Here is a 22,966-nt window from a genome sequence, read left to right on the forward strand (position 1 = left end):
CAAACAAGACAACCAGTTACCATTGGAAAAATCCTTGGGGGGTCAAAAGTGGTTCAGCCATTCTTAGTCACTGTGGAAGACACACCCCAGGAAATTTAGAAAAATCCAGTGCCTGTTGTAAAATTCCATACTGCTCTAGATGATAGAATAACCATGGAGGATGAATCAAAATTCCAATATAAAATGTGCCAGACAGTGGTGGCACACGCCTTTAATTCCAGCACTCAGGAGGCAGAGGCAGGTGAATCTCTGTGAGTTCAAGGCCAGCCTGGTCTAAAAGAGCTAGTTCTAGGACAGGCTCCAAAGCTACACAGAGAAACCCTGTCTCGAAAAACCAAAAAGAAAAGAAAAAATATATAAAACATATATTTGACAACCTTCTATAAAAGATCAGAGACCAAAGCTGGGGGTACTAATAAATAACATTATATTGGAAGGATTATTAGACACAGTTGCAGATGTGACTATTATTATTCCAGAATCTTAGCATCCGAATTGGCCTCTTCAGGAGGAAGATGTTCGATTCCTAGGAATTAGAACCCTATCTCAGATAAAACAAAGCAAGAGATGGGTTGGATTCATAGGGCCAAAAAGACAGAGAGGAAGGCTGAGGCCATATGCGGCTAATATTTTTAATCTAATTTTCAAATTGAAATATCACTATAGACTTCATTATCATGAATATGTTGTACCAGTAAAGCCATTATCATTTATGTCATTTACAGTTATTACCTCACTTCCACCTTGGTCATATGAAGTGGGAGCATGCTGCTCACTTCATGGCATATGAGAATCAAACCAAAAGAGACTAGAGTGATCTAAGTCCTTCCAGCAGTAATCTCTTCTTCAAGGTTCCACCTCTTCCTAATAGTCTCTATCTAGGGCCAAACCCTTGCCTTATAGGCCTATTTTTTTTAATATTTATTTATGTATTATGTATACAATATTCTGTGTATATGCCTGCAGGCCAGAAGAGGGCACCAGACCTCATTACAGATGGCTGTGAGCCACCATGTGGTTGCTGGGAATTGAACTCAGGACCTTTGGAAGAGCAGGCAATGCTCTTAACCAATGAGCCATCTCTCCAGCCCCTCCTTATAGGCCTTTAGATGTCAAAAATATAGCAGCATTTGAAGCAGGAACCTCATGCATGCTAGGTAAGTACTCTTCCACTGAGCTACAACCCTGCCCCATCAGTATTCTTCCTTTAATGTATTTATTAGTGTATAGACATAGTAGGGTTTCATCATGACATTTTCATACATTTATCTAATATATTTCAATTACATCTTTCCCCTCCACATTACCTCTCCTATAGACATAAGTTTTTGTCCCACCTGGTCCCACTGCCATTCAGTCCCAAAGAAATCCAGAAGCTTATATTAATTATAAACTGTTTGACCTATTAGCTCAGGCTTATTATTAACTAGCTCTTACAATTTAACCCATAATTTTTGTCTATGTTTGGCCATATGGCTTGGTACCTTTTCACAGAGAGACATTCTCCTCTTGCTTCCTCTGCGTCTGGCTGGTAACTGACTCTTCCCAGAATTCTCTATTTCTGGTCACCCTGCTTATACTTCCTGTCTGGCTGCTGGCCTGTGTTTTATTAAACTAATATGAGTGACAAATCTTTACCATGTACAAGAACATTATCCCTTTCCCATCAATCTTTCTCTCCCCCTCCCCCCCAGCTAGGTCCCCTTTCACATCCCCTTTTGGGAGGGAGGGAGTTTTATTAGTGTTACATACAGGAGCATGGGTGAGAGAGGTCACTTGTAGGAGCATGGTCACTGCTATCAGCATCTTTTTGAACTCCTATAATTTGTGTGTTTATACCAGTTCAAACCTTCTTAAATTTCATTCATGAATTCCACAGATAAGTTACTGAACATTTAAAGGCTGAAGGGTTTGTTTGTTTGTTTTTTGTGTTCAAGACAGGGTTTTCAAAAACAGCTTTGGAGCCTGTCCTGGAACTAGCTCTTGTAGACCAGGCTGGCCTTAAACTCACAGAGATCTGTCTATTTCTGCCTCTGAATGCTGGGATTAAAGGTGTGTGCCACCACCACCCCATTGGGGCTGGAGGTTTTTATGTAAGCAGAAACTGTGATAGGTTCTATGAAGAATTTTATGGTGTAGTGGTGGAATCTGCCCTCATCTGAGTTCACTTGAGATCTGTGGATAATGCAATGAGAGGAGGTGGGAGTGAGGTTGCTATGTTACCAGAGCAGCGGTAACATGCATACCATCTCTTAAAATGGTTCACATTTTGGGATATATACATGACAAAGTTTCCTATTTTAACCATATAATTCAGTGGCATAAAAGCAAATTTACAAATTTTAATCTAACCACCTCCAATATTCATTTCTAAAACATTTTCTGTCAACTGAAAGAAATTCTGAACCAATTAAAATAATTTCTTCGTTTTGTTTTTATTGAGCTATGTATTTTTCTCTGTTCCCCTCCCTTTCTTATTTCTTCTTCTTTCCTGACCTTGGGAACCTCTGCTCTATTTTGTGTTTCTGTGGATTTGCCTGCTATACATATCTTAAATGGGGAATCATAGGTTTGTGCCTCCTTTGTCCTTAGTTTGTAATATTTTCAAGTTTAGCCCATTCTATAGAATTGTCAGAACTTCATTCTTAAGGCCGTTTCAAACTAATATCCATCTTTGTATATATATTAATTTTTAAAAATTAGTTTTAAAAAACTGGGCATGGTGGGGCATGCCCAAAACCCTAGCACTGAAGAGGCCAGTGATTGTATGTGAGTTCCAGGTCAGCCAGAGCTACACAATTTAAAAATAAATAAATCTTTCAAAAAGGAATTAGAAAACTATCGTCATCACTACCATCATAATTGTTATTAGTGAGACAAGGTCTCCTGTGTGCCACACTAGCCTTGGACCCATGATATAGCCCAGGATGACTTTGATGTCCGTTCCTCCTGTGTCTGTCTGTCTCTCAAGTGCTTAGATTATAGGCATTTACCAGTTTATCCTATGTTGGGGGTCAAACCCGGGGCTTTACAAAGTAAACTACAGCCTCAACCTTATACAATTACTTTTAAGAAGCCTGAGTCCTCGGTGCCTAGTTTGAGGTAACTAATTTTGTGTCTAACGTAATGTTTTGAGAACCTGCCTGGGTGAGTATATTCTTTCTGTTTATTTGTACAATAGTTGACTAGTGACATGATTACCATTCTTTTTCTATTATGAAAATATGAAGTATTAGAATATAGAATCAGTGTGATCAACTAAGATCAGACACAACTCCTGATTTAACTCTTTATGCTACTTCCTCACAGCTTTCAGGAAATTGGTCACATGTTTGAATCAGAAGATTGCTTCAGAATGGTTGACATTTGACTCCACATTAGAACTATTAGAACTTAGAGAAGTTCGCATCTGAGCTAAAATGTTGTAATGAACTTTTCTTCTACTTTCTATTATGGGAAAGTTCAGCTTTGTACATTGGCAGTTGTATAGCCAATGAGGTTTATCTGAGGTGTCAGTGTTGCTAATTTAAGTTTCCAAAAAGTGCAGAAAGTACAGAAATGAACTTAATGTACTTTTATCAAACTAATATTTTATGTCCACCTAGCTTGGCCCACTGTTACCTTCAAGCTAATCCCATACATTTTATGTGTGGATATATTACCCTTAGGGCTTAAAGGAATAGATCACAGGAGTTTAATATACTTATTAAAAGGGATTAGTAGTAGTTTTTTGGTTTGGTTTGATTTTTTGAGACAGGGTTTTCTCGGTGTAGCTCTGGCTATCCAGGAACTAGCTCTATAAACCATCCTCGCCTCAAACTCACAGAGATCCGCCTGCCTCCCAAGTGCTGGGGTTAAATTCATATGCCACCATGCCTGGCTGGTTAAATTTTCTTAACTGCTAGTTTTATTTTCAAACTTGTTCATTGAATAAAAGTGTTTGTCAAATAGTTTCCCAAGTGCCAAATTTACTGGCTGTTCCTCTGTTCCCTGTGTTTCCTGTGAGTTGATATATTCAGATCCTTCAAGTTTATGAGAGTGTTTGTTTATTTGTTTGGTTTGGCTTTTCAAGGCAAAATCTTTTTTGCCCTGGCTGTCCTGGGATTTGCTCTGTAGCCCAAACTTGTCTAGAACTCCAGAGAGCTACTTGCCTCTGCCTCCCAAACAGTGGGATTAAAAAAAAAAAAAAAAAACACCTCCTGACTGAGTTGTTTTTGTTGTTTTGTTTTGTTTTGTTTTGTTTTGTTGTTTTGAAGCAGGATCTCACTATGTAGTTCTGGCTGTCTGGAACTCACTATGTAAACCAGGCTAGCCTGGAACTTAGACCAGCCGGTGCCTGGTGTGCTCCACAATGGCCAGGCATACTTTGTTTTTAATGGGAAATAGCTTTGGTATTTCTGTCACAACGTGCGATAGTAACTCCTTTGTGTCATTAGCACTGGTAGCAACCAATTATTTATGTCTGTTATTTAATATGGTTAATAAAAAATAGTATTGTTCCAAGTATATGATTTTCCTTTGGTTATTGGCTAAAATACCTTTTTCTCCTCTGATCATTGTCTTACTCTGCTGCCCAGGTTGTGTTCAGATTCCTGTACCCTTCCTTCTCCAGCCTCTTCCTAGACAGGCCTACAGGCAGGTGCCTCCGTTCCAGGGTGGAGACTTTCATAGAAAAGATTTCTCTTAACCAGTTTGGTTATCCTAAAATTAGTTCATATATGAAAATAAGGATAAATATTTAATCCTTTGCACTTTAAAAATTAATGGCTTCTCTGTTGTCCTACAGAGATGACCAACTTTTTTTTTTTTCGAGTCAGGGTTTCTCTGTGGTTTTGGAGCCTGTCCTGGAACTAGCTCTTGTAGACCAGGCTGGTCTTGAACTCACAGAGATCCGCCTGCCTCTGCCTCCCGAGTGCTGGGATTAAAGGCATGCACCACCACCGCCCGGCAGAGTTGATCAGCATTGACTTCTTGTTTTATTCCCTCCATACTCTTGACCTTCTTTCTCCTTCCCCTTTCTCTTCCTCTCTTCTTCAACTCAGATTTACTTTGAGGCACTTAAGCATGTTCTTTTTCAAAGTTCTTTTTTCCCTTTTTTTTAAATCGATTTTTTATTGAGCTCTGTATTTTTCTCTGCTCCCGTCCCTGCCTCTCTCCTTCACCCTTCAATCCTCCCTCAAGGTCCCCATGCTCCCAATTTACTCAGGAGATCTTGTCTTTTTATACTTCCCATGTGGATTAAATCTATGTATGTCTCTCTTACTGTCCTCATTGTTGTCTAAGTTCTCTAGGATTGTGGTTTGTTGGCTGGTTTTCTTTGCTTTATGTTTAAAAACCACCTATGAGTGAGTACATGTGATAATTGTCTTTCTGGGTCTGGGTTACCTCACTCAAAATAGTGTTTTCTAGCTCCATTTTCCTGCAAAATTCAAGCTGTCGTTATTTTTTTCTGCTGTGTATGTAGTACTCCATTGTGTAAATGTACCACATTTTCCTTATCCATTCTTCAGTCGAGGGGCATTTAGGTTGTTTCCAGGTTCTGGCTATGACAAACAAAGCTGCTCCGAACATAGTTGAGCACATGTCCTTTGGGCACAATTGAGCATCCTTTGGATATATACCCAAAAGTGGTATTGCTGGGTGTTGAGGAAGGTTGTTTCCTAATTTTCTGAGGAATCGCCGCACTGATGTCCAAAGGGATTGTACCAGCTTGCATTCCCACCAGCAATGCAGAAGTGTTCTCTTTTCCCCACAACCTCTCCAGCATAAGTTGTCATCAGTGTTTTTGATCTTGGCCATTCTTACAGGTGTAAGATGGAATCTCAGAGTTGTTTTGATTTGCATTTCTCTGATGACTAAGGATGTTGAACATTTCCTTGTCTTTCAGCCATTTTAGATTCTTCTGTTGAGAGTTCTCTGTTTAGGTCTGTATTCCATTTTTTATTGGATTATGTGATCTTTTGGTGTCCAATTTCTTGAGTTCTTTGTATATTTTGGAGACCAGACTTCTGTCTGATGTGGGGTTAATGAAGATCTTTTCCCATTCTGTAGGGTGTCGTTTTGTCTTGTTGACCATGTCCTTTGCTTTACAGAAGCTTTTCAGTTTCAGGAGGTCCCATTTATTAATTGTTTCTCTCAACTTAATATAATGCTGGGGTTATATTTAGGAAGTTGTTCCCTGTGCTAATGTGTTCAAGGGTACTTCCCACTTTCTCTTCTAAAAGGCTCAGTGTGGCTGGCTTTATGTTGAGGTCTTTGATTTATTTGGACTTGAGTTATGTGCATGGTGATAGATATGGGTCTATTTTCATTTGTCTACATGTTGAAATCCAGTTATGCCAGCACTACTTGTTAAATATGCTTTCTTTTTTCCATCTGATTTTTTTTTTTTTTTGCTTCTTTGTCAAAAATCAGGTGTTCGAAGATGTGTGGATTGATATCCGGGTCTTCTATACGGTTCCATTGGTCCTCCTGTCTGTTCTTATACCAATACCAGGCTGTTTTTAGTACTGTAGCTCTGTAGTAGAGTTTGAAGTCAGGGATTGTGATGCCTCCAGAAGTTGTTTTATTGTACAGGATTGTTTTGGCTATCCTGGGTTTTTTGCTTTACTGAATGAAGTTGAGTACCGTTCTTTCGAGGTCTGTGAAGAATCTTGCTGGGATTTTGATGGGCATTGCATTGAATCTGTAGATTGCTTTTGGTAAAACTTTTCCAAAGTTCTTATTTCACGTGTAGATAATGGATTTATACTTGGAGACTGCTGTTTTTACACACTAATGACACAAAATGTTTAAATTTGATAATTTCCTTCAATGATTCTTTTTAGACAAGACCTTAAACTCACATCTGCCTGCCTCTGCCTGATGAGTTACTGGGAATAAAGGAGTACATCACCACACCTGACTTTTTAAATTTATTTTTAATCATAGTTTAATCATATGTATATATGTGGATGTGTGTACATGTGAGTGCAGTTGCCTGCAGAGGACAAATGGGTCCCTAGGAGGTGGAGATTCAGGCAGTTGTGAAGTCCCTGATGCCGGTGCTGGGTACCAAATTTGGGGCCTCTACAAGAGCTGTATGCACGTTTAACTACAGAGCCATCTCTCCATCCCTTCAAAATCCTTCCAGTGCATTTAAAGCAGAGCAAGCTAAAAGAGTTAAGTTTGTTTTGTGAGCTAGCAAGCCCTTTTATTCACTGTGACTCAGAGCAGAGGACCAGGTCTGTCTGGCGCAGGGTGAAGGTTTCTCCAGAGACTGTCTCTGTCCTATTATGGCCTGTCTGGTATTTAAGCCACTTAAAGCTAAACTTGTTTTCATCTTTATGTCCTGAACCGATTAAGGAAAAACAACAGTGAAAACCTCCTCAAAAACATCAGTCTACAAAGTGACTGAAATGTGAATCACAGTGAGGAAGTGAAACATTTTTAAATCCTGTTGTAACAATGACCCATCCTGATGCTGAGTTTTCAGGGACTTCTTGGCTGCAGTTTGTTTCAAGGTTTTATTTTTTTTAAAAAAAAAAAAAAAGAAAGAAAGAAAGATAAGATTACCTGAAATATGCTAGAGAATTTTAATCTAACAGCTATACTGGTGTTTTGTTTCATGTTTGGAGGGTTTGGTTTTGTTTTTGAGATAGATTTCAACTTCTGATCTTCTTGCCTGTGCCTTCCAAGTGATAGCAACTTTCTTCTTATCACATCATTTGGATTAAAAAGTGAAGGAAGTTCTAAGAAAAACACCAGAACCTAAGGAGAGATGCTATTTTGAGTCTGTCATGTGCCTAGGAGAGTCTCTGAAATCTATTTATTTATTATCTTACCTTGTTTACAAGTCAGAAATATGGCTATGACTCCGACTCTCAAACTTTGACTTATGTATCAGATGTAGACATCCTATCTCAAAATGCTTTTGGAAATATAGAAACAATAATTTGTTTTATTGTGTCACTGTGCTAAAACCAAACCTCACAGAGAGTGTTTTTATTTTTGTCTTTCCACGCAGGGTATTGGTACAGCCATTGGAGAGCTGCCTCCATATTTCATGGCCAGGGCAGCTCGTCTTTCAGGAACTGAACCAGACGATGAAGAGTACCAGGAATTTGAAGAGATGCTGGAACATGCAGAGGGTGCACAGGTAAGAACAACTGGAGGGTGGAATTGTAGTCCCCAACTCAGCTATTACTGCTAAGGGTGTGCAAGTAAGAACAATGGGAGAACAGACTGCAGTCCCTGAGTCAGCTGTTACTAAGGTCTAATGGTTAGTAGTTGCTGTAAGAAAGAAAACTGCCAAAGTGAAAACAAAACAAAATATGACCTGGGACAGAATATGCAGAAATATCGAAAGTACAAATGATGACCAGAGACTGGGAGTATGGGTTCCTGATACAGTCTTTGCACAGCATGCAAGGGACCCTAGGTCATGTCCCTACTTCTTGGAGGAGAGAAGCCTAAACACTGCCTTTGTTGGTTGTTTTTTTCCTAAGAGACTGGTAATTAGAAAATCAAAAGCCACTTTTCTCCCTCTGGGAACAGATAAATGTCACTTATTTGCTTCAAAAGTGTGTGTGTGTGTGTGTGTGTGTGTGTGTGTGTGTGTGTGTGTGTGTTACATGTGTATGCCACACCCAGGTTCTTTTGTAAGTTACTATTGGGTTTTGTTTATTTCTTGAGATAAAGATAGTTTTGCAGCCTGAGATGACTTGCATGCGCAAGGATTACAGGTGTACAGTAAATACTGCAGCTCTGGCTAGCTCTGCCATGGCCATTTCCTCCTTGAAAACAGCCTTGGGATTTCATCCTGCTGTGAAAACACACAGTGCTTACAGCTATGAAGGTATTTGCTGAGGGAATGTAAACATTATGTAATGTTTTTAAACAGTTAGAAAGCATCAGGTGAGTAAGCGGCTTGTGTCATTGGACTTTAGCAATTCAGATCAGTCCTACTTTACCTTTGAATGTTCTAGAGCATCCTCAGTATAGACAGGGTGAGCCAGGTCAATAAAAACCCAAATTCCAGGCTTAGGCAAGCTTCCTCTCTCCCCCCATAGAACCTATGTGCCAACCTTTTTGCTCGATCTAAGGAGCAGTGGTGTAGTAGTAGGAAAATGCCTCAGAACATTGGCAAATGTTGAACCTTTAAAAGATGGCCTTAGAAAACACCACAGATAAAAAAGAAATTAAGGCAGTGACCGTTGTGCAAAGTGAATTCTTTTTGTTTCCTCCCTCTACAGTTGTATCTAACAAACCTCATATGACTGAGATTTAGAACTTTGCTGATTTCAAATTAAAGGAAACAGAAACTTAAGAAAATAATCTTATCTCCAAAAGAAAACATTAAACAGGAGGAACTTGGGAGAGAAAAAAAATCATATCTTGTACTTTATCCTGGAAGGCATTTTCAGGCTCTGGTGCTGATATTGCGAGGGGCGATGCTGTTGTAAGTCTTTAGTTTTTTTACGTTTGTGTATGTAGTTCAGGGGTCATTGTGCCTATGTGGAGATGAAAGGGCAGCTTAATTATGTTCCACTGTGTGGGTCCAGGAGCTCAGACTCAGATTGTCAGGCTTGGTAGCAAGCTCCTTACCTGGTGAGCCGTCCCACTGACCCAAGAGAGGGGTCTCTTGTCCTGGAGCTCAGCAGGTAGGGTGGGTTGGCTGACCAGTGAGTCCCAGGATCCACCTATCTCCAACTGGCATTAGGAAGATGTACCACCACACTGAGACTCCACGGGAGTGCTGGGCATCCCCGTGCTTGTGGCCAGTGCTTTACCGGCCTTACCAGCTGCACTATCGCCCTCTCTGGGTTATTTTTAAGTAGGAACTGCTTTATTGTCAGTTATCTGATTAGCCAAATAACACAATCACCCTATTAATAGTTAATGATTCCGAAAAAGAACATCTGTCCATCCTGCTCACAGATGTGTAATGAGGGCCTTGTTTCTCTGGAATACCTTTTAAAGGTCTTGTCCTACCGCTCCCTACATTGACTGGAACAGCGGACTTACGGCTCATTTCATTCTTAGCAGTTTTTTTATGTGGAGATAATTCATTCCATACACTTGTTGCCATTGAAAAGCTCAATTTCAAAACTTCGGACCTGGAATGTGATGAAGAAAGACAGCAGTCATACTTTATCTTGTGTCTATAATTGGAGTTCTTTTTTTTTTTAAGATTTTTTTTATTTACTTATTTATTATGTATACAATATTCTTCCTGCGTGTATGCCTGAAGGCCAGAAGAGGGCACCAGACCTCATTACAGATGGTTGTGAGCCACCATGTGGTTGCTGGGAATTGAACTCAGGGCCTTTGGAAGAGCAGGCAATGCTCTTAACCACTGAGCCATCTCTCCAGGCCCTATAATTGGAGTTCTTAAAGACCCGGCCCAGTTTGGCTTTCCCTACTCACTGTAAGTGTGCTCATCCTTCATACTTCTCATGTGGCCCTGATATTTCTGTTACTTTTGATTGGATCTTTTCTAATCCAACTTCATCTGTTTTGAGTCTTGAAAATTAGATGAGATGGCACACAATGATTATAAGATTTGGGCTGTTTTTAATCTTTTTGGACTTTATGCCAGTAATTTCAAACATGATTTGTAGGATAACTATGCATTTCTTACTAACTTCATATTTGCTTATCTTAAAAGTGAAGAAAGCAAACTATATGTATCTTATGTCCTTTAAATCAGAAATTGGACACCTAGAGCTTTTGCTTCTTGTTGTGCTGAAGATCGAATCCGGGACCTTGTTCATTGCTGGACAGACACTGTATCACTGAACTCCATCTCCAGCCTTGTGGACAGACACTGTATCACTGAACTACATCCCCAGCCATGTGCTCTTTAAGAATGTTCTATCTGAGGCCAGGAGGTGGTGGCGCACACCTTTAATTCCAGCACTCGGGAGGCAGAAGCAGGCAGATCTCTGAATTCAAGGCCAGTCTGGTCTACAAGAGTGATCTCTTTAAAGTGTTTACTCAATATCTTACTTATAGCTAACATCAATTGCCATACAAATTAGAAAATTATTTAGTTTAAATAATAAGAAAAATATTAACTCATACATGATAACTGTGCTCTTACTATTTTCTAAGATCAATAAAAAACCAGTGTATTAAACAGTTGAATAAATTGCCTTGCCATACTATGAAGTAAAAGGCATTATCCCTGGTTTTTCATTGGTTTGTTGTTGTGAGCAGTTCTGCAGCTTTGTGATTCAGAAGGTTAGTTCTCATCCACATTGACTGTAGATTTTTGTGCATGGTAACAGACGTGTAAGTTACCAATCTGTAGGGCTTGCTTGATGAGCCCTTATCCTGATTGTGATTTCTGGACTAATGTACATGGATGCGATATGTAACATTCCTTACTCCTCTGCCCAGATGACTTTAGTGAGCCCGGTATCGGTCTGCACATCTGCGGTTCCCATCTCCTTCATGGCAGACTTCCATGTTTTTTTTAATGAACAAGGAGCACGCTTCAGGAAGCCCACTCCATATTTTGTGAACTTGATTGTGTGTTTTTGAGTGACCACCTCCCTGATGGCAGAATGGCCCTTCACCTTCTTGCTGCTACCCTTCTTTGTGGGGGCCATTCTGCCAGGCCCAAGTTAGAAGTTTGTTTCATTTCTGCAGTAGACACAAAATCTGACTGTACTTTCTAGTTGCTGGGATTATTCCACTGCACTTGGCCTATCCCTGATTTGAGCAAAGAAACCCACTCAAGATCACAGGGCCAGTGGCTCACCTAGCCAAAGTCCAAGCCCATTTTCTGGCTCTAGGGATTAGCATTGTGTTTACTGTACCACAATTTAGCAATAATTTTACTAGGTGTAATGAAAGGTGAAGAGCTAGGGGCTAGAGAGGCAGCTCGGTAGTTAAAGACACTTTCTATTCCTCCAGAGGACCCAGAGCAGTTCCTCACCTGTATTGACCATTTCACAGCCACCTGTAACTCCAGCTCCAGCGGAGCCCAACAGGAACAACCTGAGCTAAATAACAAGACTGTCTCAGAAAACACCATGTAAAAAAATAATTCTGCATATGCTGCAATGTAGGAACCTAATTTCTCTCCAATGAATTTGATATTTTCATCTTACTTTTCTGTAGTACAGTCAATCCTAGGGCCTTGCACGTGCCAGGTGAGTACTCTGTCACTGAGCTGTATTTTCGGCTCTCTTCTTTGCTTTTTATTTTGAGGTAATGTCAAACTAAGTTGCCCATAGTGGCCTTCAACATTCTGGGTAGCCCTAGCAGTCCTTGAACTTGCTACATTCCTGCCTCAAATGCTGGGATTACAACCTTGTGCCACTAGCCTTGCTTCCAGGTGATTTAATTTTACCTCACGTTTGATTCGGCAGCTATTAATGACATATTCAAGACATGCTAGCCTGATATACCTTCCATGGTGCCTTCTTGATGGTGGTTTAAAACTTCTTTGGTAATCACACCAGAATGGTTACACAACCTCTCTAACATTGGACTGCTCATGTAGACAGATGTAGACCATCTCTTTTGATAGGAGCAGTAAACAGGGGAACGTGGATCAACTATAATTAAAATAATAAAGTAAAATGAATAGCTGTAAAACATGACTTAAAGATTGTTTGAAATAGTTTTTTAAATTTATTTTTAGTTCTTGAAGGTAAAGTACTTTAGTGGAATAAATTTATCAGCAGGAAGTCTAAATAAATCAAACACACACACACATAACTTTGGCACTGGTTGCTTTATCATGTTCTCTCCAAGTGGGTTAAAGGGAACATGTAGATTTTACTCAAATTGTTGCTCAGTAACAATGTTCAAGCTACATATTTACTTAAATTCTACTTCTGACTAATGTTTGGATATTCATGTAATAGCTGTTTTGAGAGAAAGAACAATGATGTGTTGATTTATATTTTGATTCCTTATAATTATCTCAGTTACTTTGTGAGTGCCATTTTGAAAGTAGACAGTATTTTTCCACTAAATTCCTTTTGCTCTTGGCTTTCTGTGCTGTTCTTACTCTGTATCTGGGGGAGATAGGCATGAATGAGGGTAGCTTCCAATGGCCTTGAGCATCCAGTGTTTCCAAAAGTTGAGTTCTAAACTAGGCTGGTAATGTAGGTCTGTAGCTCTGTTAGTACCGGGGAGGTTGAAGCTAAAGGCTCATAGGTTTAAGACCAACCTGGGCATCTTAGTGAGACCCCATCTCAGAATCAAAAGTCCAAGAAGGAATGCTACTTGGCACACGAGCACACAGATCTATGTTCAGTGCCTCCCTCCAGTTATGTTCTAGATGGCTTTTATGCAAGATTTTATCTTTCTCTTCATGACCAGCTTTTTAAGCCTTTGTTCCTGTTGTCTGTAACTTGTTTTGTAATTATTTATTTTTATTACGTAAGTGTTTTGCCTCCATGTATGTCTGTGTGCTGAATGATGTGGATGATAGGTACTCAGAGAGGCCAGAAAAGGGATAAGATCTCCAGAAATAAAGTTAGAGGACATATTGAGTTGCCATGTGAGAGCTAGGAATTGAACACAGGTCCTCCAGAAGAGTAACTTGTGCTTTTAACCACCTAGCCATCTCTCCAGCCCCCATCTGTAACCTCACTGTCATCCCCATAGTTTCCTCAAGTTAAAGTCTAATTTATCTTTGGGTCCATTTCTCAATACTGAGAAAATAAAAATATAACTAGTGAACCTGGAGAGATAGCTCAGCATTGAGAGTACTGGCCTTTCCGGGCAGTGGTGGCACATGACTTCAATTCCAGAGAGGCAGAGGCAGGCAGATCTCCGAGTTTGAGGCCAGCATACAGAGTTCCAGGACAGGTTCTAAAGCTACAGAGAAACCCTGTCTCAGCCCTGCGGTGGTGATGCATGCCTTTAATCCCAGCACCCAGGAGGCAGAGGCAGGAGGATCTCTGTGAGTTCTAGCCTCTTCTAGAGGATCTGAGCTCAATTCCCATTACTCAGGTGATGGCTTAAAACCATCTGTAACTCCAGTTCCTGAGGATCCAACACCCTCTTCTGGCCTCCTCACTTACCAGACACACAGATATTGTGCATACATACATGTAGGCAAAACGCTCATACACGTGACATAGATAGATTTTTAAAAAGAAAAATACATGTGTGCAAAACTCATACAATTAAAAAAATAAAATTTGAAAGCTGCTAACAGATTAATATCTCAACCACTTGACTTTTTCCCTTGCCTCCGTCTCTAGTCATCCTATAAGACGGATTGACCTCCACAGCATCCTCACCATTTCTGTGCTCCTTTGCTTCTGAATGACTCTTTCAAATACGTCTCGGTATCTACTTTACACTTCTAGTGGTTTCTTTTTTGTTTCATTGGTTAGTTGGTTTTTCAAGATAGGTTTCTCTGTAGCTTTGGAGCCTGACCTGGTACTAGTTCTGTAGACTAGATAGGCCTCGAACTCAGAGAGATCCACCTGGCACCAGAGCTCATTACAGATGGGTGTGAGCCATCATGTGGTTGCTGGGAATTGAACTCAGGACCTCCAGAACAGCAGTCAGTTCTCTTAACCTCTGAGCTATCTCTCCAGCCTGACTGTTTTTTTAAGTCAGTGTTTCTCCATATAGTCCTGGCTGTCCTGGAACTCACTCTTTACTAATTTTCACCCTAATTTTTTTCAACACCATCCAGAGAAAATTAGTTTTCTGAACAATAAATAACCTGCTCTTGAAATTTTGCTGCTCAGGCATAGAAGTGGAGCTCATTTGGTAGAGTGCTTATCTAAGGCTTTCACAGGATGCTGTCCTTGATCCCTCAGCAGCTTCTACCCGCTGGTGCAGGTCGGAGGAAACAGGAACTCAGAAATTCAAGGTCATCCTCCACTACTGAAAGCTTGGGGCAGCCTGGGCAATGTAAGTCCCTTTTACAAAAGAAAAAAGAACTTAACTATTCAGAAATATTTGGGTTTTGCTCAAATTGTATGCAGTGTAAAATCCAGACAATATAACACTTTTCTTGGACCAAACCTACAAAAGCAATCTAATATTTCTTCAATGTTTTTTTTTAGATGCTACATTGATTTTGGTTTTGTCGCAGTTTTGTTTGTTTGATGCTTACATGGAATCCAGGTCCTCACACATGCTAGGAAACCCATTTCCCATTGAGCTACACTTCCCACCCAACAGCAGTGGCTATCGGTTTGCTAGAATACCTGTTTAACATGTGTGAAATTCCTTTGAAAAGAGTGAGCTCTGGAGTTGCTGAGGTCAGAGCTTGGTGCTCTTAGTAAATACACACTGTAATGATTTATTAAACTTGTAAAGACATTACCCTGCTCTGAGGAATTAGAATCCTTCACCTCCCTTCCCTGCTATGTGATGTAGCACTTTTCCATACCTGCTTGCAAGGTTGTCATGTCCGTTCAGCTGCATGTGTCTCTGCTCGTTCTTACCAATCAAATTCCTATACTGGGGCTTCTTTGTGCTTCATGTGTGATTGGTAGGTCAGCTGATTGGAGTTTTTGGTAATGGTGGTAGTTTTTGTTTGTTGAGACAAGGTCTCAGTGTATAGGTCTAGAACTCACTAAGTAGACTGACTGAGCTAGCTATCCTTGAACTCAGATCTATCCACCTCTGCCCCTACCCTACGAATGCTGGAATTAAAGGTATAGACTACCACGCCAGGCAATTGATTGTTGTTACTGTTGTTTTTTGTTTGTTTGTTTTTTAAGATCTGTAATAGCCCAGGGTAGCCTTGAACTCAGGGTCTTTCTGCATTAACCTCCCAAGCCTCGACATTATAGTCATTTGCCAACATGCTGACTAGGGCTGGGGCCTTTCTTCCTGAACTACCTGGTAATTTTGTTTTTAGGGGTTTTTGGTGTTGTTGTTTTCTTTTGTTTTAGATGTAGTTATGTTTTGTCTGCATGTACATATGTATACTGTTTCCATGCCTAGTGTCTTCAGAAGGTAGAAGAGGGCTTTGAATCCCCTGGAAGCAGACTTACTGCTGGTTGTGAGCCACCATGAGGGTACTGGGAGTCGAACCCAGGTCCTCTGCAATAACAGCAAGTGCTCTTTGCCATTGAGCCATCTCTCCAGCCCCCTGAAATATCTTTTTTGATTCCTTCCCATTCTTTATTTATCCCTTCCATTCCTCCAAATGTATCTCTGAATTCCACTGGAGTCCCAGGTACGTCTTTCTTGGGTAACTTATCCCTTTCTTTTAAAATTGTTTATGACTTCTATCTCTACAGGAGTTTGTAAACAGGAGTCTTCAAATATATGCCATTTTAACAGAGCCTGCCTAGTTCTGTGTGTGTGTGTGTATATATATTTGTTCAGTAGAGTCCTTGAAGAAATGGTGGGCTATCAATTAAAACAAACTAGCATTGCATGAAACATGTTCACATAAAATTCAGTTTTAGTTTACAACACATAATGTAAAACTAGGTGAGCACTAAAGTCATTTCCTCTTGAAGATTTAACTGTTAAGATAGAGACTCAACATATAATGTTGGCTAGCCTTAAACTCAGAAATGTATCTTCCACTGCCTCTGGACTGCTGGGTGAGGGGTGTGCACCCCTATGCCTAGCTTTGCAACTTTGAGGTTGTTTTTTGGTTTGGTGGTGTGTGTGTGTGTGTGTACTGATTTTTGGGGGGATTTTGTTGTTGTTTTTGTTTCTTTGTTTTTTTATGACAGGGTTTCCCAGTAGCTATGGAACCAATCCTGGAACTCATTTTGTAGATCAGGCTGGCCTCAAACTCACAGAAATCCGCCTGCCAAGTACTGGAATTAAAGGCGTGCACCACCACCACCTGGCAGCATCTTTGAGTTTTATGGTGCAAGGGTTGAGGGATAAAAATTACATATACAGGAACAAGTTAAATTGTAAGGCTTTAGTTTTTTGATACAGGGTCTTACTATGATTTCTTGTGATCTCTGCCTACCTCAACCTCTGCCAGAATTAAAGAAAAGTGACACCATACCCAGCCTGTGAGGGCTTTTTTTTAAGTGTGTGTATAAGTGTTTTCCTGCATGAATATCTGCATCATATGTATGCCTGGTGCTCAAAGAGGTGGCGAGCCTGTTATGACCTACTACTCACTTGTCCTGTCCCTTGAAGAGACTAGCCCCACCCACTCCCCCTTCTGCCAGGGCAAGTGGATCTTCCTTCCACTTCTAGCCTGTGCTCTCTCTGCCCCTGTCTTTCTTCCTAAGAGGTTGCTGCAGCCTCCACTCCTCTCTTCCTCTCTCTCCACCCCCTCTCCCACTTCCCTTTTCTTCCTTAATCCACTGAATAAACTATATCCAAACCCTCTCTCTGCATGGCATGCCTATCAGTTTCTCACCTGCCACTGAGGATCAGGATAGGACCAGCTGCGCCAAGGTCTCTCACCCACCCGCCTGGGACCCACAGAAGCCTCGGGTGGTGGGACCTAGCTGCCCATCTTGGCCGCCCCTCGGGGAACTGTACTTTTATCTAAATCATTACAGACCCTCCATGTGGATGCTGGGAATCAAACTAGGGTCCTTTGTAACAAGTGATCATAATCCCTTAACCACTGAGCCAACTCTAGCCCCTGTAAGAACTTTTTTTTAAAGATTTTTAAAATATCTTACAGTTTTTGCGAGCTGCTTGGAGGGATATCTTCATTTCAGATGCCCTCTTCCTCACCTCCATTGTAATAAGCATCATGGGTCCCCAGTCTGAGCTGGGAGTCAGCATCAACCACTTCCACCCAGCTCAATAACTCCTTTATTCACTGATTCTAAGGCATGAGTAGTTCAAAGTGCCTGCTTTTCCAGCCTAATAGAACTATTTTTTATGGCTCTGATCAAAGCACTTCTTCCTTTGGTGTAAAGGCCTCTGAGACAATGGAGCACCTGCTCTGAGGGACAGAGAGCGAATTTTTTGGCCAAGGATGCACTGGGAGTTTGGTGTGGGAGGTTTTTCTGTCTATGTGTTGCTTTTATTGGTTAATGAATAAAGAAACTGTCTTGGCCTGATAGGGCAGAACAGAGCTAGGTGAGGAAGACTAAACTGAATGCTGGGAGAAAGAAGGGCAGACAGAGTCAGAGAAACTGAATCCGAGCCCAGAGGATACATTAACTTTAGGTAATAGTTTTTAAAACAGACTCAGAAGAATTTTCTGGTTTGGGCATCAGTGTTGTACTTCAGATCGTTCATACAGGGGTTCCATGCTGTGAGATTTTAAAATGTGCAAAAATATGTTAAGACAAATAAAAAAGATGGTTTTGACCCCCCCCCAAAAAAATCTTACAGTTTTCTTTTCATTTTTAAGTGTGTGTGCGTGTGCGTGTGTGTCTGTACACACGTGTGTTGGGTACCACTAGAGGCCAGAAGAAGACATCTAATCCCCTGAAGCTGGAGAGTTAGAGGTGGTTGAGAACCAAAGGCGGGTCCTCTGGAAGACTAGTGAATGCTCTTTACCACTGAGCCAGCCATCACTCCAGCTCCTGGAAGTTTTAGTTCATATTGAATAAAACAACTTTTGTAGCTTAATGATAGTGTGCTTAAGCATGCTCCAGGGCCCTAGTTACAATTACTGTCACCCCCCCCCCAAAGTTGTAGAAACATGAAAATTCTTACACAGTAATTTGTTGATTCTATAAGCTACATAACAAGGAGGCTGACGACCTTAGAGGATAAAGGCTGTAGCTCAGTGCTAGAGCAGTTGCCTAGTGTGTGCAAGGCAGAGTTTGAGATAGAGGTAACTCGTTTTCTTGATGTGTTCAAAGATTATCTTTTTGGCTACTACAAAGACAATAGGAAGGGAGTCTGGCCAGGCTGTTATTCTTATGTGTACAGCTGACACAATAGAATACGAATGTTGTACATATTTACTTGGATAAGATTGCTGTCGATCAGATTGCCTGATACCATCTGTCCAAAGAACCTGCCATTTGTGGGGTTTTTTGTTTGTTTTTGTTTTTGTTTGGGGTGGGTAATGCTGAATTGCTGATTTTGTAGAATTTGTTTATGTATTTGTTTCAGTATTCTGCTGTGTTGTTTTGTACCAGAATTACCAGAATCAGAAATGCAAAAATCTAACTTCACCTTTTAGTAGACTGCTCTTTTTTCTCCATATTCATTCTAGTTAGCTTTTCTATCATTCATGAGTCTTCTTCTGCCTGTCCTTACCGTGGAGAGTCAGCCTGAAGCTAGGCATATGTTTTACCACTAAACTACATTCCCATTCCTCTTGTTTCTTTTGGGTTTGGTTTAGTTTTGAGGCAGTGTCTCAGCTCAGTTGTCCAGGCTGTCACTCTTCCTACATCAGGCTGCCCAGCAGCTGGGACTAGATGTCTTGGCCACCAGCCCAGACTTGGTAACTACTTATATTGAGCATCTCTTTAAAGACTAATTTATAGTTTCTAGATTTGTCTTATTTCAAGAGAATGTTCTCTTTTAGCTGACAGTGTTTGACTAATATTTGACCTTAATCTATGTATTGAAACTAAATGCCCATATTCAGTATAAATTGAATATTTCCCTTACTAGTTTGTATTAAAGACTTAAAAGAATTTTTTTACCTAGTAAGATCATTATTCTGTCAGGAATTTCAAGTTACTTGCATTAGGTTTATTAGACAGGGAAAGACATTTCTCCTTTCAAAGAACAAAGTGTAAATAAGGGGTTCTTTGGACTTCTGTTGATAATGATAGAATATTTGTTTCATCGTTTGACTTTGGAGATTGTGGGAAAGCATTTGATAATGGTTACTTGAACACCCCAAGTGCTTCAGCCTTGCATTTCTGTTCTGTTCTGCTGAGCACATTTTCCTGTGAAGTGTTTGCAGTTGCATACACCATGTCAGCGCCTGCTGGTTTTTCCCCCTCTGAAGTATCTGTTCCTTTTCATACGAAGATTTGTGAAAGAGCTCATGGTATAGATGATCTGAAACTAAACAAGGGTCATTTTCATAGGCGTTTAATGTCATTTGAACACTGAGTGCCAGTTGTTGCTGGGACCTGTTTTTGACTCTGTTGAACCCTTTTGCTGGTTGTGGTTTGTCTGGCCATCACATGACTTCTCTGAAAATTCCCCCTCCCCTTCATTTCCAGTAAACTGTTTGAGCAGGCGTGAGTCAGAATGAAACCAGCTTCCCTGTAACCACAGGGCTTGTTAAAGAATTTGTCAACGTGGGACTCTGGAGGGTTTGCATTAAGCTTTGCAGCAACTTCTACCTTTGTGTTGTGTCTGGAGTTCCTAGGAAAAGCTTCCTCCTCTCAGGGTCTCCTGCTTATCTGCGTTATGTTAAACTGATGAAGTGTTTTAGAAATGCTCTTTTGAGGCACGTTGTCATTAGAGATTGTCAAAGCTACCAAGCCTTCCGTAGTTTCTCCTTTCAGATTCAGCCAAACACACCCAGTAACATTTAGGGGTTTGCTATTATTGTTAAAATTTATTTATTTTTATTTTAAGTGTGTGTTTGCCTGTTTGCATATGTGTGCACTTCATTCGAGTAGGGGTCAGAATAGGGTGCTGGATCCCTGGAACTAGTCATGGATGGTTGTGAGCAGCCAGTATTCTTAACTGCTGAGCAGCCATCTCTCCCTTAAGTGGTCTCTTAGAGAAATTCTGTTATAAAGTACCTCAACTACTAGGGCTGTTAAGTTTGTGTACCAAAGATTATTGTGTTTTATTTATGAAAAAAGGTAACACTAAAAATGTCTAGTAGGGGCTAGGGAAATGACTCAGCAGTTGAGAGTGCTTGCTGCTCTTCCAGAGGACACAGATTCAATTCCCAGCACCCACACGGCAACTTACAGCTGTCTGTAGCTCCAGTTCCGGGGACGCAACAGAGATACCTGGCATGCATGCCCAAACACGCAAGACCAAATTTAAAAATATTAATGTTCGGTAATTGTCATTTGAGCAAACAGCATGATTTATTAGAATTTTTCATGGCTGCTTTTTGTTTGTTTGCTTGTTTGCTTTGTTTTATTTTGTTTTTCAAGACAGGGCTTCTCTGTAACTTTGGAGCCTGTCCTGGAACTTGCTCTGTAGACCAGGCTAGCCTCAAAATCACATATCCATGTGTCCCTGCTTCCCAAGTGCTTAGATTAAAGGCATGCGCCGCCACCAGGATTTTTCATGGCCTCTTTTATTTGTTGTCTCAAGAAACGTTGACTTAATGCTAACTTGTCCTTTAGCCACTTGCATTCCCAGATTTGACACTTTCTTGGTTTCCTGACTCTTGTATTCACTGGTACTGGAAATATAGTTGTGACTTAATTTAAGCTGCAGACTGAACAGCCACTGAGAAGGTTGTCTGTTCCTGGTATATTCCTAGTGTGTTCCTGAGTTTCTTCTCTCTGTGTGCTAGTTCTATGGATTTTGGTTTGGTTGCTTTTTTTTTTTAATTTAGTGTGTTTTTGTTTTAGTTTCCTTTTATTTACTCATGGAGGCTGGGACACATGTCTGCCACAGCATGTGTATGGCAGTGAGAGACAACTCTCCTTCCCCGATGGGATTCTGGGAGCTCATGCTATCAGGTTCATGCAGTGTGCGCTTTTACCCACTGAGTCATCTCACTAGCCCTTGCTTTGTTTTTGAGACTTGGTTTAATTTAGCCCTATGCCAGGATTACAGGCATTTACCACCACGCATGACTTCCATGTTCATTTCTAAATTTAATCTTGTCATCTTCAATCAGTTATGCATGTATGTATGCACACATGTGTTCAGGTGCTAGGGGGGTTAGATCCTCTGAAACTGAAGTCACAGGCAGTTGTGAATCTCATGCTCAACATGGTTTCTAATAATTTTTTTCTGCTTACTCTTCTACAACAATATATACACAGGAGAAAATGTTCTAGAAAATTCTGAAGTAGTTGTTTCTGACAAGAAAGAATAGAGAATAGTGGATGTTTAAAATTGTGTTCTAGCCATATTCTTAACTCTCAGGATAAATTTAAATTTTTTTTAGGTTTTGTTTGTTTTAGTGGTGAAACATTTCTAATTGAAACCATATGATTTTCAAATAAAAATAAGAGGTTAATACAATCCAGTCAGTAGGAAAGCACAGTAAGTTAAGATTTTCTTTGGAAATTGGAGTAGAATGGTTTTTGCTTTGTGTTTGCTTTGTTCTTTTCATCTCCACACCTGTTCACGGATACGAAAGAAAAAATATGTAGTAGATAAGCATTAGGTTACCTTTGTTAACTCACTTACAAATGGCTTCTTTGCAGGTTTTGCATTTCAAACACCTTTTTGTAAAATGCCTCTGGAAAGTTCCCTTTTATTGAAACTTGGACGATCTGACTGTATATGGCTCTGTGTTTTTGCTGATGGGTTTTTACATCAGTACCATACTGCTGAAAATGAAAGCCCCTCTATGCTTTAACTGCTAAGCATACAAGGGAGTTATTGCTCAAGGTCAGAATTAGATGGAAGAAAGGACAGTGAATAACTCTCATTGCCCATTTCCTATGGCAAAGCTGGGTTGACTTTCAATTAGCCAGGGTATTTGATTTAGCGTGAGAGATCTGGGAGCTTTTCTTGCTAGGCATGCTAGGAATTTCTTTTATTAGTTTGCCTCTTGGAATGTAAAACACATCTGTCCTGGTTTTAAACTGAGACACTATGTGCAGGCCCTACATTTGATCACTAGCACTACAGACAAACTGTTGGAGTGTGCTTTAGTGACAGAGCGTGGTCTCGGCACCAGTGAAATTCCTCACTCAGCCCCTAGAACGAGTGTACGTACCTGTGTACATGCAGAGCCACGTGCAGCCATGTGCCACATAATGGCGTGTCCAACAGTTTAAGATTATATCACTTGGTGATGTCATATAAACGTAGTTGGTGGTATTCAAATTATATAGTGATAGAATTAACTAATTATGCCTTTCTCAAGGTATGTCTTTATCATTAGGGAGTATGTTACTATATTTCAAGTTTCTTTGTCGAATCTCCATGTCTTTCATTTTTTGTATGTGTTTTAGTTAACATTATTAATTATCTAGAATAATGG

General features: G+C 40.3%; 1 protein-coding gene and 1 pseudogene across 2 annotated transcripts in view; one reads left to right on the forward strand and one right to left on the reverse strand.

The window, feature by feature from the left end:
* Vmp1 (vacuole membrane protein 1) overlaps nt 1-22,966 on the forward strand; it is a 96,992-nt gene that overhangs the window by 38,982 nt on the left and 35,044 nt on the right. For both annotated transcript variants that reach the window (XM_075991217.1, XM_075991218.1), the window contains exon 7: nt 8,006-8,137. In XM_075991217.1, coding sequence (XP_075847332.1) covers nt 8,006-8,137 — 132 coding nt within the window. The remainder of the gene's footprint in view (nt 1-8,005; nt 8,138-22,966) is intronic.
* Nucleotides 11,176-11,594, reverse strand: LOC142859544 (large ribosomal subunit protein eL31-like; annotated as a pseudogene).

Source organism: Microtus pennsylvanicus, chromosome 11, assembly GCF_037038515.1.
Source record: "Microtus pennsylvanicus isolate mMicPen1 chromosome 11, mMicPen1.hap1, whole genome shotgun sequence".
Taxonomy (NCBI): Eukaryota; Metazoa; Chordata; class Mammalia; order Rodentia; family Cricetidae; genus Microtus; species Microtus pennsylvanicus.